This window comes from Pollicipes pollicipes, unplaced genomic scaffold, assembly GCF_011947565.3.
Source record: "Pollicipes pollicipes isolate AB1234 unplaced genomic scaffold, Ppol_2.1 Scaffold_3447;HRSCAF=4054_pilon_pilon_pilon, whole genome shotgun sequence".
Classification (NCBI taxonomy): Eukaryota; Metazoa; Arthropoda; class Thecostraca; order Pollicipedomorpha; family Pollicipedidae; genus Pollicipes; species Pollicipes pollicipes.
Window position 1 is genome coordinate 22,752,939 of NW_023596297.1, and position 15,839 is coordinate 22,768,777.

The 15,839-nt window shown below is 50.9% G+C and overlaps 2 protein-coding genes and 1 long non-coding RNA gene across 5 annotated transcripts; 2 read left to right on the forward strand and 1 right to left on the reverse strand.

Annotated features, from left to right (window-relative positions):
• The first annotated feature begins 235 nt into the window (after window positions 1-235).
• On the forward strand, window positions 236-3,918 carry LOC119092302 (protein YIPF6-like). The gene is made up of 5 exons (XM_037215270.1): window positions 236-367; window positions 725-803; window positions 1,197-1,380; window positions 2,602-2,759; window positions 3,468-3,918. The coding sequence occupies exons 1-5, from the start codon at window positions 236-238 to the stop codon at window positions 3,584-3,586; spliced, it is 672 nt and encodes a 223-aa protein (XP_037071165.1). The 3' UTR covers window positions 3,587-3,918.
• Window positions 3,919-4,565: 647 nt separating this feature from the next.
• Window positions 4,566-6,653, reverse strand: LOC119091875 (uncharacterized). 3 transcript variants are annotated; one of them, XR_005093453.1, is made up of 3 exons: window positions 6,272-6,304; window positions 5,827-5,939; window positions 4,566-5,624 (listed from the first exon to the last, which is right to left on the reverse strand). It is a non-coding gene; the product is annotated as an uncharacterized LOC119091875 (long non-coding RNA). The 3 variants fall into 3 exon arrangements; XR_005093452.1 differs by lacking the exon at window positions 6,272-6,304 and adding an exon at window positions 6,600-6,653 and having other exon boundaries at window positions 4,567-5,624; XR_005093451.1 differs by lacking the exon at window positions 6,272-6,304 and adding an exon at window positions 6,500-6,651 and having other exon boundaries at window positions 4,567-5,624.
• A 409-nt stretch (window positions 6,654-7,062) lies between these two features.
• LOC119092303 (fibroblast growth factor receptor substrate 2) lies at window positions 7,063-13,039 on the forward strand. Its single transcript, XM_037215271.1, has 6 exons — window positions 7,063-7,143; window positions 9,468-9,685; window positions 10,215-10,369; window positions 10,929-11,040; window positions 12,483-12,811; window positions 12,881-13,039. The coding sequence occupies exons 2-6, from the start codon at window positions 9,544-9,546 to the stop codon at window positions 13,037-13,039; spliced, it is 897 nt and encodes a 298-aa protein (XP_037071166.1). The 5' UTR covers window positions 7,063-7,143; window positions 9,468-9,543.
• Window positions 13,040-15,839: the final 2,800 nt, after the last annotated feature.

The following is a 15,839-nucleotide window of genomic DNA, read 5'->3' on the forward strand; positions in this document are numbered from 1 at the left end:
AATCGGTTAGCTGCCAATTTTACATTGAGACGGACAAAATATGTGAACATGGAACTGAGTGTTCATTTGCACGCACTTCGTTACCTACTGATTTGCGTGCGATATGACTGATCCTAAACCGATGCACCAGCCCGGTGCGTTCACATGTGGGCAGCAACAGTGACAAAAACATGTCTTTCTGTTTTGATCCGTACTACTCGTGATTTACGAGATGTGTCGCTGTTCTGGCCGGCAGATGTTACGAGCGAGTCCAGCATGGATCCGTCGGACGTCGGCGGCCAAGTTAAGCGTGCCGGGCCAGTCCCGTCACCGGGCCCGACGGCTCGGTGGAGTACAACACTTGGACGAGCCCATCCGACAGACGATCGTGCGTGGCGGGAAAGCCGCCGCAGCCCGCTGCCGCCACTGGCGTGCGCGGCGGTCGAGCGCGCTGCGGTCTGGCCAAACGTGCCTCGCGCAGTTTTAACGTGCTGACGTATTAGATATCGGGCGACGCAACACTGTTTTGTCTAGATGATTGGTTTTTTTTTGCTTGGTTTTCGCCAATGTCCTGCAACGTTTTTTGTGTGTCATGTTTGCATATGACTATTCACTGGTGGTCCTAAAACCCATTTATCCATCGGTCAGTATGCTTCTAATTGATGATCTGTCTTTGGCTACGGAGCATTTTTTTGTGCGTTTGAGTGCTTTTCAACTCTTAAACCACGTCACATTGACATTTCAGATGCGTGATTTGAAGGCGGGTCGGACGAAGTTTTGGCACGTTATTACCCTCGGGAGAAGAAGGAGCACTGCTAAGGAATGTAAGCCATCGTATAAACACTTGACATTATTCGACTGGCATTTCCTTCGAAGGAATTGCGCTGACTCCGTAGAATCAACCTGAAAATAAGTTGAATATTTATGTTGCATAGTAGAATGCCTCGTTTTGAGGGTATTCAGCTCGTCCCCTTTTCAAACTGCAATGTTTGATTGCTTTTCTGGCATTTGTCAGAGATCGTGTTTTCACTGCGTGAAGGTGGGTGCCATTGCGCTTTCTGGTCGTCTTTTTAAGAAATTGTGGCTTGCATCTTATTGAGCTGTGGGTGTTGTATGGGGTTCCGCTGCTTGTCAGCAGTTTTCGTGCCTGCCATGTGTTTGAGTGGGTCCCTGCGGCTTGTCGGCGTGTAACCGGCCGCCGTTCGCCCCGGCGTCAGGGGACCTCTGGGGCCCGCTGATCCTGTGCACGGTGCTGGCCGTGATGCTGCAAGGCGCGCCGGAGCCGGCCGCCGCCGGCGTGGCCGCCAACGACGGCGGCCCAGAGTTCGCCGAGGTGTTCGTTATCATCTGGATCGGCTCGGCCGTGGTCACGCTCAACACCAAGCTGCTGGGCGGATCCATGTGAGTTCCGCTCTGGCCGGCCAACAGGCTTCCATGGACCACGAGGGGAACCTGGTGATGCTGTAGCGACGTGCCTAAACCTCGTGTCATCCTCACGTTATAGCACTGCTTGGATCAGGCGGTGCTGGTTGTTGTGATGCTGTAGCGACGTGCCTAATCCTCTTGTCATCCTCACGTCATAAGCACTGCTTGGATCAGGCGGTGCTGGTTGCCACGTTATGGGTGTCTCAGTGCTTTTTGTTTGTTAAGTAATCGCCTCTTGAATGGCTGTTTTCTTCTTGGATCTGCTCATCACAAGCATACGTTGTGCGCGCCGGACTCCCGGTTGCCCCGGGCCGCGTGCTCCACGCGAGCCCGACGACCCGTGTTAGGTTCGGTTTATAACCCATGACGTCGCGTGGCCCGGCTGCACCGTGGTGACTCTGCTTTGTGGCAAAAAACACTGCGTTTTTCTAGAGCCACGTTAAGGTTTTAATTGGCTCACATTTGTTTTCATATTTGCCGTGGATGTTTCGCATCTAAAGCGCACCTGAGATGAATGCAATACTGTCTCCAACCATGCTCGTTTTGCATGATACACCAACCAACTGTTATCATAATTACTTGGAAAATTATGCGCTATGAAACCATGGTGCAATGTTATTTGGTTTCCTGGATTGGTTTTGCTGGCTGCACATAACCAGTAATTTGAAATCAAAGGGAGAATCGCGCAAGTGATGCATTTCCTATCCAAAGCATGTGATATATTCTATCAAGGTTTAAATCGTGCGACCCTGAAAGGATCAAATCTGGTCACATTTGCTTAGTTTGGCCTATTTGGACCTTAGATAACATGACCATTGGAAACCAGAACGACAGTAATACACTTCAGTGGGTATAAATCGGAAAGGTCTTGAAACCCGGCATATAGGACATTTTCTGTCAGAACACGGGTTGTCTTTTTAGAAATTTGTCACCTATGTCACCCTCGAGAAAGAGATCACAATTATTGATCCGTCGAATTCAGGAATTTCAAATTTCATCTGTGGAAAACATGCGCTAGCTCAGGTACCCAAACTTTTCATCGCTGCCCTCCAAACTGGTCAAAAATTGTTCCGAACACGTCTGGAAAAAAAGACTGGCCCCTTCCTTCTCTTTTGAACTCTTCGGTCTGGCTGCTATTACCTGCTGAACAGCGCCCAGCGTATTAATGCCGGTTGCCTGACTGTTCCTGGGCGGCAGTTCTTTCTTCCAGAGCGTGTGCGTGCTGGGCTACTGCCTGTTCCCCACCATCGTGGCACTGCTGCTGTGCTGGCTGGTGCTGCTGTTCCCGCAGACGACAGCGCTGTTCGTGCTCCGCCTGCTCTTCACGTGCGTCGGCTTTGGCTGGGCCACATATGGTGAGTCCTCACGACCTGTTGCAATCCCAGGCACGTTATGGCAGACGAAAGCAATTCATGCCACTCGAAAACTAAAAGTACCTTGCTATGATTTTGTTTTCATGGTGAATCTGTCGGGCTCAGGCTGCGTTGCCGTCGTCCGCGGCATAAAACGTTGCAAGCGGCACCATTCATGGTCGTCGCCGTGCAAGCCGTCGTGCATCTACCGACATTTCGAGCGTGTTGATCGCTTACTGATCGTAAGCGTTCTGGTCGGTCGTAGCGGCATGCGCGCAGTTCGGGCGAGATTCAGTATCGTTTAAGCATTCGTTTTAGGTGTATATATATGTATATATATATATATATATATATATATATATATATATATATATATATTAGAGGTCACTTAGTGCCGATGTATAGAAGCAGCCTGCGCGAGAGGCATTGTCATCATTGGTTGCAGGCATTGTCTTTCCACTTTGTCGTGAAACTGTTGACGTGTGTCCGTAATGTGAAACATTACGGACCTAAAGGTACGTAACGATAACAGATGCGAGGATAACAATATAACAATAAAGGTAAATGTAACCAAAAATAAAGATAAAGGCGAAGGTAACAAATGGTACCAGGGACTCGTAGACTCGCACTATCGGGGCGTAGAAGATTGATAATGAATGTAAACTCATTCGGTTTGAATGCGTGTCTGAACTTCGCGCGGCGTTGTTTCAGCGTCCGTCAAGTTCTTGGGAGACAGCCAGCCCGCGTCCCGCAAGGCTCTGGGAGTCTATCCCATCTTCCTCTTCTACTTCGTGATATCGTGGCTCGTGATCTCACACTCCGACACGTAGGGGTGCGGGGTGACGTGAGGGTGCAACTGTTTTATTGTTTGTGTTGCACGGTGTAACACTGGTTTTGGCGCCTGTGTGTATGCGTGAAAAGCTGCAAGCTCTTGACGTGCGCAGCCACAAGTTGCCTCTAAGCTGTGTGTTTCGCCGTCTCATGCTGACCAATTTGATTTCGTGCATTAGCTTGGAAATCAACTTACGAGAAACTTGGGCGTTGGCATGTTTGACGAGGAGTGGGGATTCAAATCTTGTGTGCTGTTCATTTTTTTAATGTCAAATTGCAATGCCACCAGTATCTTGAAAATACACATATGAATGCTCGCTTTCGGATTGTAGATCTGACGTGTGTCTACCAACGTGTAACAGTACGCTAGGCCACGCCGCAAGTGGCGGCGTGGGACTAGCGAGGTGACATGTGAAGCAGTATTCACGTGATGACACAAAGACCCCGTGCAAATACAACATTCTTACCGATACATGAGGCATACATTTAACCTTGCAACTAGTTAGCCGTAACTCTTTGCCCATCATACACAAGTTCCTGATGCAAGTACATTGACTCATAGGTAGAGTTCACGTCCAAAGTTAGATATGGGAGACATGGGTTGAAGACCGGTTGACTGGACCGGGCCATCTTAGCTGGCAAAATGGACGAATCGAAACCGTCCTCGTCTTTGGTTACCGGAATGCCGCAAAAAAGTCTTAGCTGGATGTTGGTCTGAGCTGGGCTGGGTGAGCTGGGTGTTACACGCCTGCATGCCGTTCACTGTCAAGACTCACACGGTTTGGGCCCAGCGTACCATATTCTAGGCCGGGGCCCAGGTCAGCGACACCAGGCCCGCCTCGGCGCCCGGCTTCCGGCGTTGGTGTGGGTCAGACTGGACTGACCAAGCGCAACGTTCGCAGACGTTACATTCACAGACACCACCTAGTTCATGGTCTTCCGTGGCTGCCGAGATTTACCATCAATCCTTGGAAACTTCCAGGAGCAGAGGATTCGAGCTCAGTGGCACATCGCCGGTCACACACACTGACCCCTTTTTCCGCACAATTTCCATCTCTCAGGTCAGTCAGGTGTTGGTCATGGGTAGCGATCCCTGTTGTCAAGTTTTCTTCCATTTCCTTCACCTTTCTTGCCATTGGTAAATTTCAGCCTTCAGCATTAGTCAAATGGAGACATGAAACTTCAGTAATGTTGCAATGTCTGCTCAACACATGACACAAGTGACTTGAAAATATCTCAACAAATTTGATAAGCTATCCAAATGCTTAAGTGAAAAGAGCAAGCTGAATTATAATTTCTATGTATTCTACTCCACAATGCCTTGTCACAATTCCATTACAGAATAGTGCTAGTGGAATATTAATTGCTGAGAACTGCACAGCAGCATAAGCCATGACTGCAAAGATCCAGGCCACCTGCAAACATTCTCACTCAATATAGGCAGGACTGGCCCTTATGGTCCGAAATATTTGCTGCTCAATGCTAAAACAGACTCACTGACCCATATTTTGTCCGCCCTTCTCTGCATTGTGTCTGAGATAATGTTCACTTACTGCTGCACCTGTGATCAGACTGATTTCAACAATAATTGATATTTCAACCTTTCATTGGCACAAACACCTACAGTTAATCACAGCAGTAGACACATGCAATATTGTAAAACTGTAGCATAGTCATGGACATGGTCCCAATGCTCCCACACTTTTTTGTGTATGTAATTACCATAACTATACCAGTATGCATTATATGCAGTCAAACCAGAAGCTAACATTAGTTGTATCTTAGCAAACACAGATAGCCAAAGAGTACTACTAACAATATCACACTGTGCACATGAATTGTAGATGCTGATCACAATGCTAAATGTCATCACTGCAGTTCAGAAGCAGCCTTGATTGCAGCATCCATAGCTTCAATCATCTCATCCAGTTGTTTCTTATTCAGCTCCAATGTAATGTCTTCACCCCCTGCTGTCTTGAAATTCACAGAGGTGAGAGGCTCATACATCATACCAGCTGAGCTGGAAGCCAGTATAACCTGGAATTATTTGCATGTATCAGCACCATTTCACAAATGAATGATGAGCCGATGATGCCATTAGAAAACGCACCCAAACTCTGGTTTCCTAAACATGGGAAAATATGAGCATCATACCATTATAACTAATTTTCAGGTTGGGAGGTAGGTAAACAGGTGTCAAGAGCTGATAACCACCACATAAATATGGTTAGCTGCCCACCTTTACTCTCCAGTCAAAGTCAGACACTTCATGAATGACTGCTGACTTGTCATTCTGTGACACACTATTGTTGTCTTCCCCACGCATGTTGACAATGTGCTGGTCACCAAGGTCTGCAAGAGAACACCAAGAACATTTCTTAAGCTTGTCAGTGCTATTGCCTCTCCTGGTAGTCATAAACCCTCAATGGGATGAAAATTTTCTATAAAAAGTAACTTCTACCAATAGTTTGTTTTTAACCTGCTTCCAGTATCAGGAGCAGTTCACATTTTTTGCATTTATTTGCAAGATAAGATTCAAAAGAAAAACATGTTTATACCAAGCAAATCACTGTCAGCAGCTCATCATGAGCAGCTGTGAGCTTGTGCTCACAATGCAGACAGTGAGGGTTCTTTTCATCATAGTGCCCTTGGGCATGACACTGAGTTGTACTTGTTGTACCCACCTGATTGGTCTCAAGGCTCCAGATTGCTCAGAATCCCTAGGAATGGGTGTCACAGATGTCACACCTCATAAAACATAACTGCATAACTCAAAATGATAAATCGTGCTGGAAAAATGTGCGCAAATGGTAATGAAACCTGGCACTTCAAAGGGCAATAAAACCAAGTACGCGTGACAATCTAAAAGCAACCGTTCCCAGACCCTCTCCCTGTTGCCATACGCTTCAAACCTTAGCTATCCTGCTCTCACTACCCCGCTTCGAATCTTCATCTGCCGGTTAACAGGGCACAGGTCCTCAAGATACAGGGCACCGCATCTCCAATTATTACCCCACTCCCAATCGTCGTCCACAGTGCCACCTCCTCATACTACCCGGCAGCCTGATACGGCTTTCAGAGGCCTCAAGTATGTCAGCTAGCAATTGAACCTGCGCCATGAATGTATTCCAAATATTCTGCTACCAAAACAAAAACCAAAATGCATCAAAAAACAAAAGCTCGATATTCTTTCCAATGGCATATTAAAGGGATAGTATTTTACACCGTAACATTGATGCTGGCTTTACATGAAATAGTACTTGTCCCAGTTTACTGCTGTATTTGAGCTAGCTTTGATATGTTGCAGAATGAAGGTCTTGTTAAACCGAAAAATGCGTTTTTGGTATTTGGAATGGCTTTAGGTCGTTGTCATTTTAAGACACACACCACCTTACAATATTTGTGCCACCTCCTTGTTACTACTGCGACTGCTGTCGCTTTCGGCTGCGGTTCGTCGCCGATTTCGTAATGCGCAGGCTGAGATCAAGTGAGATCAGGGTCATCTTTGTTGGGAGTGGGTTATTGTCACTTGTCAGCTGTCAGGTGAATGTAGTAGGTGCGTGTTGCTTCCCCCTCGGGATTTGATTTAAAATAAGCCTCCTTGTGCTGCTACCGTGCGTTAACAATTCTGTTTTGCAAAAACTTGGTCCGGTGGACGAAAACATTATGTGCACTGAAATACATACAACTTTTACGGGCGTCACACCCATTTAGTGATACCTTGCTTTGTCTTGTGTTGCCTTATGACATGTTTTAGTTAGGCATGTGCACTAGAAGCTTCAATCGCTGCCCTTTTTGCATCAATGTAAGATAATTATTGCTGATCAGTCTCAGTAGCCTAAAATGGAAAACATGCATGGTGTGTGAAAACATGCATGCATGCATGATATTTAGCCTAACTGCAACATTACTGGGACAATTTTAGCACATGTTTCCATAGATCTAGGTGCCCAGGGTTTGCCAAATGGTCACCATAAATTTGCAGAATCATTGCAATTTGACCTGGCACTGAGTTGGCTCATTGAAGTCAGGGGTTCAGGGTGCCAATGTCCTGTAGGTACATGGTGCAGCATATCAATTTTGTAAACTAGTGAGCTTTTTATAGGTTTCTGAGGCATGCAAGAGTTGTATGAAGTTTGGGTGTGAACTCTATGATTGGATAGTCTGTGGTAGCATTACCATCATTATGCATTACCATCATTATATACCTCTTTGAAGGCATATCATGTGTGATTTCTAAGTAAAAAATGACAATATTTACTTAAATTACTCAGGTTTTATTTTGGATCTGGAAAGCTGCAGTATGGAGTAAGAAGATTTTGCATTGCTGGCTTACTAATCTTACTGGTATTGGGATTTCTTTCTTATGCTAGGACTGGGTTAAAAGCAGTATAAAACCACTGCTACATAATAATATCCTGTACTTGCAGCATGGTCCCACACCCATGACCACTCCTAGCATGCATATCTACTTGCATACAGTATATATAAAGGTGTGCATTAAACTTTGAACATGAGTCACTGAAACTGATTTTTGTGAAATTGGGTCTCATAATTTCAGGAGTGGCCTTTTTGTGAATCATGTCAAATAGATGCAGGTGCACATGAATGGAATGTGGTGAATGTATTTTTTGAATCAGTTCTTGTGAAGCAGAATGAAACTCTATGCCTTGTGCTGCTACACTTAACTTAAATGTTTGAAAGTAACCTGACAAGATGCATGGAACAGCACTGCATTTATGAATACATCAAGTTACATCATACATGAAATGAGTATGCTACTACCAATGTCAACAGGCTACAGTGGTATGCATTCTAAAATTTGTTATTTTTGGTGGCATGCTGTGTTTTCTCCAAATCATTACCAGTGGCTCCTGGGCAGATGTGGGAGGATGGGCTGTGCAAGGTGCATAACAGGGGCTGGGTATTATATGACTCCCACTCAAAAGCAATGACTCACATGGCAGGTATAAGGATGCCAAAGTTGGCATTATCTACCATAAGGCTTTTTGTACACAAATAGTAGTAAGACCACATGGAAATAAACCATGTGCCATGACAATTAAGGTGAGGTTCACAGAGAGACTGGAACCTCTTCTGTAGTAGAGTGAGCTGTGAAAGGTTTTCCCTAGAAATCAAATGTGAGGACTGTCAGCACATTTATGACATGGGCTTCAGGTTGATAGAGGGACAGATCATTAATGATGGTTTGTAAGAGGAGCAGGCAGAGTGAAGCCATTAAAATGTCATGATTGATAGGTAGTTAACACCTTTCCATAGATGTACCCAATCCCATCCTAGCATTCCCATCCAATGTTACCAAGTCTGTTGGACATAAGCTGAACATGGCCACTATGGTAAAAAGGCAACAAGTTTGGTTAATAGAATGGTTCTGGAGCTGAGGACAACTTTGCATGGCTAATCACATCAAATCATTGGAATATATTAAGGCAGCATAACATAGTGAGCTCCCACCAGGCCATGGCAGGGGGAATGAGGTGAGACAGGGCAAGAATCTCAATGCTGTTGAACATGATGACAAATTTATTTTGATCCCTGGCTGTAGAGTGGAACTCATCCATTATAGGGATTAAGGTTTTTGGGATAGGAGGGCTGGGGAGTCATGCACATGCTGGAAGGCATGCATATGTGTCATCTGCATGCCAAATCAGAACTATGCAACACATGAAAAGTGCAATTATTTAGGGAGCAACATCCAAATATCAGTGACAAAATGAGAGAAAATTCCGTCGATAGCATGTGCGTATTATCCGGTCATTTTTTTAAAATGAAACAAGTAGATATCTGAAATATTTCACAAGTCCATGACGCCCCAGAAACATAGCTCAAGTCGTTAATCCTTGACCCTATGTTTTGCAGGGATGTGCAAGATGTGTGTCCTGAGCAATGGTTACCAATGACCTTGACACGCACCTCTTGACCACTGCTGGGGGACATGGGATGCATGTCCAGCAAGGCGGACATCAATGACCGTCACCCAAACATCTTCCAAGTGGTCAACATCGACGACCTTGGTCAGGAGCTGCGACCGGCCAAACTGGAGATCACAGATCGGGACATTATTCTCCACCAAAGAGGTAGGTGTCCGCTGTCTTTCGGGCGTGTGCCATAGAATGCCTGCCTGCTGGGGAGATGCATGCCCAGGTGTTAAATATGCGATCAGCCGTCCGCCGCTGGTGGGGGCGGAGCCATTTGGCGGTCTGTTTGTAACGCCGGCCGTGACGTGACACGTCATACTGCTGGCGCGTGACGCGGTTCCGTGAGCTGCCCGCACGTGAACGTGTCGTTTTCAGGTTCGTGACTAGTGATCTGAGGTCACGTCTGAGCCACGGTCGTTGCCCAGGCCTGCGTCTGGCACGCCATCTGACCCGAGCTGTCTGAGCCACGGTCGTTGCCCAGGCCTGCGTCTGGCACGCCATCTGACCCGAGCTGTCTGAGCCACGGTCGTTGCCCAGGCCTGCGTCTGGCACGCCATCTGACCCGAGCTGTCTGAGCCATGGCCGCTTCTGACCTATGGTCTTTGTCCGACCCGTGAGTCCTGGCCACTGCGCCGCCTGACCTGCGACCCTGGCTGACTTGCGGCCACCGCCCGGCCTGTGCGCGCAGGCCGCTCGGGCGTCCGATGGCCCATCCGCTGTCTGAAGCGGTACGGCTACTCGGAGGGCGTGTTCAGCTTCGAGCTGGGCCGACGCGCCCCCACCGGCGCCGGCGTGTACGCCTTCAAGTGTGAGCGCGCCGAGGCCCTGTTCCAGCTGCTGCAGGTCAGTGAGGCGCGGGAGTATATAGTCCACTTGGGGGTCAAGTGCTGAAAGGATTTTACACACACCGGCTGAATGATGAATGGATAATTGTGCCGTAGTCCGGTAGGGGACTAGTTCGGAGGATTCGTAACGGTATGCGGCACCATGACGTGTTGTACAGCGTTGAAGTTCCCAACTTCTGGGCTTGGATATACGGCGCGCTTGGTGGGAATTGAGCCATCGTCGATGTATTTCCCGAACCTACTGCGTCCGCTCTTGCCGTTCACGGTGCCCCCTATGCTGATATCCCGCCATTTAAGTTACGTGGAACTGGCGACAGTTATGAAGGAAACATTGAACGTTACAAATTGAAACATGAACTGCACATTTGTTCCGATACGCATGTTAGTGCTGATAAGTAAACGATGAACTTACAACTGAGTCGTGGGTGTAAGGTGTCGCGAGACAGCTGATCGCTGAGCTGTCTGTGTGTGTGTATGTGCGCGCCGGCATGTCCGTGCGCTTCTGTCGCCCTGCCGGGACTGGGGTGCGAGTGTGACACCACCCCCTGGGGCGGCAGACGTGCATCCAGAACCCGGCGGACGAGGGCCGCCAGACGCCCGCGCACGGGGACGTCACGGCGGCGGCCAACGGCGACGTGGCCGCCCTGGAGGCCTGGCACGGACCGGCAGGTGAGACGGGGCTGACCGCCGGCAGCGGTGGTGCGGACCGCCGGCAGCGGTGGGGCGAGCTGCTGACAGGGATGGTGCCGACCGCCGGCAGGGCTGGGACGGGCTGCCGGCAGGAGTGGTGCGGATTGCCGGCAGGGATAAGGCGGACCACTGGCGGGGGTGGTGCGGACCACCGGCAGGGGCGGACAGGCTGCCGACAGGGGTGGTGCGGACCGCCGGCAGGGATAGGGCGGACCACTGGCAGGGGTGGGGCGGACCGCCGGTAGGTCAGAGGGGCTTACTTCCGGCCACTTTGCACCGCCGGTGTGTGGACAAAGGAATGAAAGGGATGTCGACCGCTGACATCGTCTGTGAATCATAAGGCGTGCGCGCGGCGGTGTAGGAAGGAGTGTGTGCGGCGGTGTAGGAAGGAGTGTGTGCGGCGGTGTGGGAAGGAGTGTGTGCGGCGGTGTAGGGATGTTGTGCGCGACTGTGTGGGAAGGAGTGTGTGCGACGGTGTAGGGAGGAGGCTGTGCGGCTGTATAGGGGGTGGTCTGCGCGACTGTGTGGGCAGGAGTGTGTGCGGCGATGTAGGAAGGAGTGTGTGGGCGGTGTAAGAAGGAGTGTGTGCGGCGATGTAGGAAGGAGTGTGTGTGTTGGTGTAGGAGGAATTGTGTGCGGCTGTACAGGGGGTGGTGTGCGCGACTGTGTGGGAAGGAGTGTGCGCGACTGTGTAGGAAGGAGTGTGCGCGACTGTGTGGGAAGGAATGTGCGCGACTGTGTAAGGAGTGTGCGCGAATGTGTGGGAAGGAACGTGCGCGGCTGTGTCGGAAGGAGCGTGCGCGGTTGTCTCGGAAGGCATGTGCGTGCCTGTGTAGGAAGGAGTGTGCGCGACTGTGTCTTTGCGCATCATATGCTGTGCTGTCGAAGCTTTCTTTGTGAAGAACAGGTCTTTGTATTAGCGCAGTTTGGGAGCGCTCATGTGCCGCGGCTGGATTACATATAAACCAACGGATGGCTGACGGGGCCGGGAGGCACCCAACAAGGTCATGCAATACGAATACGCAGGGCTCAGAGCACGGATATGGAAGTAGTAGTATTATTAGCTGTAAAGGGTAGATGAATTCGACTGTGCGTGACAATTTCTGGATTCCGGTGACGAAATGAAGGAGCATGACAAAAACACAACCCGCAGGCTTTCCGCTCGCTTGGGTTTGCTGCGATCACTTAGGCCGGTTTATGGTCATAACTGATTTTTTTGTGGGGATGGGGGTGGCGCTTTTCGTGTTTGGTGCTTTCACGTGCTATTAACAGTGTGCGTTGTATTGATGTATTCCACGTATGTCATGCTAACGAAGATGCAACTCGTAATTTTTTAGCTGTGTACTTGTCATCTGTAAGCCATGCCACGGATCGCAACGCGTCCGGTCCCCGTTCTGACCCGTCTTGGTGTTTCTCGGCAGACGGCTCGGACCAGGCCGTGTACGTCAACGAGGAGGTGTGGTCGGAGGAGGCCGCCGCGCCGCCGCCAGACGCCGAGCCGGCCAAGCAGCCGCCGGTGCCGGCGCAGCGTAAGTCCAAGCCAGCGCACTCGTACCTGAACACGGTGCCGTGCGACATCAACACCAACTACCAGTCGGCGGAGGAGGCCGAGCGGCGCCACCTGTACGTGAACGTGCTGCCCGAGGCGGGCGTCGCCAGTGCCGAGGACGCCGAGCGGTGCTACGTGAACATTGCGGCCGGGAGTGGCGCCGCGCGCCTCGTGAACTACGCCGTGCTCGACCTGCAGGCGGCCGGGCGCGCCGAGCCGGCGACGGCGGCGGCGGCGGCGGCGGCTGCCGTCACCGCGCGGCCCGGCCAGGGGTACGCCACCATCGACTTCGACAAGACGGCCGCGCTCTCGATGGCCGTCAGCCGCGTCGATCCGGAGGAGGAGGCCGAGTGTCGGCGCAAGACGCGCCACAACTCGACCATCGTCGAGCCGGGCCTCTCCCGGCACAACTCGGTCATCAGCACCTAGCCGCGCCGCCGCCGCCGCCGCGGGCGGCCGCGGCTCGGCGCCGGTGCGATGCCGCGCCGGTCGTGCCGCCCGCGGTGGCCCCCACTGTACCTGGACCGTCGCGGCCGCGCCGCCCGGGGTGCCGCTTTGATCTCCTGCATGCGCACGAGCGGGGGCGTATTTATGGACAATTACGTAAGTGCTAGGCAGCGTTGACGGGGCAAAACGCTGGTCCGAAGCGGCTGGCCTCAAGAGGCTGCGCCGTCGCAGCTCGTGGAACCTTTATATCCGGGTGTTGAAGTGCTTTTCAGGTTACTTTGCTACATTTGACATACAGTCGGCTAGGCTGCGTGGAGAATCGAGCGGTAGTGGGACACAGTGTGCGGTCACTGGGTGACTTCAACATCCTAGTCATAGCTCTCATCAGCGCTCCGCGTCCCAAGCCGGGGTCCGGGGCAAGGCGTCCAAGTCCCGCTGGCTGCACCGAAACGGTTGATCAGTATTTTCCTTGCCGATTCGCTGGTCAGTAGGGGATAGTGTAGAGTGGGCGATCACTTATCTGCGATGATAGCGAGTGCTGGGAGTCATTGATAGTGTCAGGTGTTGTGGTCAGTTTTTTTATTAAGTTTCGGTATTAACGGTTTGACTTTTGACTGTACTTATCATGGTACACCTTAAAAGGCATTTGCTTTCCGCACATTGTAAGGAATCCTGTACAGCTCCCGCTGCGATACAAACACTTACCGCGGAAGGGCTGCACGCAAGGGATGTGCTGTCATCAGTGACTGTTGAGTTGGTCAGATGAGGAAGATCCCATGCCATGACTGTCTGGCTGATTTTTCGAAGTGGTTTCACCAAAGCTTCGCTGACAGCGCATATTTCGGTTTTATTTCGTTTGCTCCTTTGTACGGGTGGGCGACCACTTCGCAGGTTCGACCGCACATCAGTGACGTTCTTACTTACGAATAACTTGTCACGACTTTTTCGCTCGTTTTGTACATTAGTGTGCACGCATTTGTTTGATTCATTTTCGTGTTATTCGTTGTATGTTTGAAGATGGAAGACCTCGTCGAGATGGGAATTTCGTGTCCACTCGCATGGTGGCCGTTACCCCGTGCATTGATCACGTTCCCCCTGTACTCAATAATGGCGCGCTTTGGCTCAAGGAGTTTGCTACGATCTGGTGTTGAATGGGCGCTGGTTTTGTCCCAGCTTGCAGCGAGCTTCATTTGGGAAGCCTTATGGAAGGCTTACGCTATGTAGCGTAAAAGCAGGGCTGTGGCCTTGTGGACTTACGACCGAAAATGAACCTTTGTTTCGGACCGGGTCCGGCCCAGTTCTTGCGTAATTCCGTTCGGTCGTTGTGTGTGCTTCACCGCTGTGTCCGTGGGTGCCGTTGGGTGTGCGCCGCGTCTGTGTCGTGGTGTGCGGGGGTCCACGGACCGCGGCGGCGGGACGTCACAGCGCGTCTGCCTGCCGATCGCGACGGCCGGGGACCGCCTGCCCGCCGCCGGGCGTCGGCACCGGCTCTGGCGCCACAGGCCTCAAACTCGCCGTCTTCCGGAACTACTTGCTCGCTTAGCTGGTAGAGGAGCTTGGGTATGCACTGTCACGAGGGCCTGGCGTCCCGCCTCGACCGCAGCACGCACACGGGCCAGTTTTCAAGTGTAGCACGCACTGTTCTTGTGTTGAATCTGGGTGTCGCAGGCAGGCTGACGTGTGTTGCCAGGCGTGTGGCTCCATGTTGCGCCACCGAGTGGTTGCCAGACGTGAGCAATGTCCGAGATCTGTGGCGACGCGACACGAATGCCAAAGAGTCCATTAGGTCGTTTTGCCGGGCTGACGTGCCAGCATCGTTCTGCTCCTGTGCCGAATGCCGATGTTGTTACCGTGTTGTATGTCTTGTTGTTGTTTGGTGCTCTCGTCTTATGACGTTTTATTGCAACATACTGAAATCTGGGAAGGTCGTGATGCGTTTTGACGTTCTCGTGCTATACCTGCTGGCGAGGTAGTGTCTGCATTTTGCTAAACGGTGGAATGAGCACGCCGTGAAGCCATTTTTCGTTTGTGAAATTGCATAACTGCTGATGGCAGAGGTCTGCACAGGCCCTGTCCCGGGTAGAACGAACATACCTTGTCGGGCAGCTCATGTGTACCAGGAGCAGCTATAGTTGCGCCACGAACCCCTCCTCAGGCCTGCCCCAGTGGGGTGGTGCTTCCTGATCCAGCATCTGTAATATAATCGGGTCATTCCCGCACAAGCTCATGATCTGCCCGTTGTAAAGACAGGGGAAGTTCGCCAGAGTGGACGCAGCACGCGTTTATTCCATTGTTGGCCAACTTTTGCTTTAGCGCGTGGTGCTGCACGCTGCAAACAAATTCAGATTTGTCCCCCCATTTCTTGGTGGTTCCTCTGTGTCTGCGCTGCCAACCCGTTGTTCAGTCTAGTTCGTTTGGTTTCGTTTGTTCGCTCGTTCATTTGTGCTTTTGGGCCTCACGTCTTGTCTAAGGCTTCGGCGATAACGCCGCCGAAAGCACAGCATAAAGTACGCATCGCGCACAGTTCCACAGGTATGTAGACGTCCCAGAGGGGGGGGGGGGGGGGGCGTCAATTTTGAAGTCGATTATTCCCATGTACCCCCATGTATCCTCATAGGGGCACTCACGAGGCGGGGCGATGGCTTCCTGGTTGCTCTGCTGTTGGGGCTACGTACGTACGTCTCCGATAGTTGAAACATTCGCGTTATGCAGATGGATCGAGATGGAATAGCAAAATGATGAGGCACGGCATTACCCCAAACACTACATGACGGTATGCATC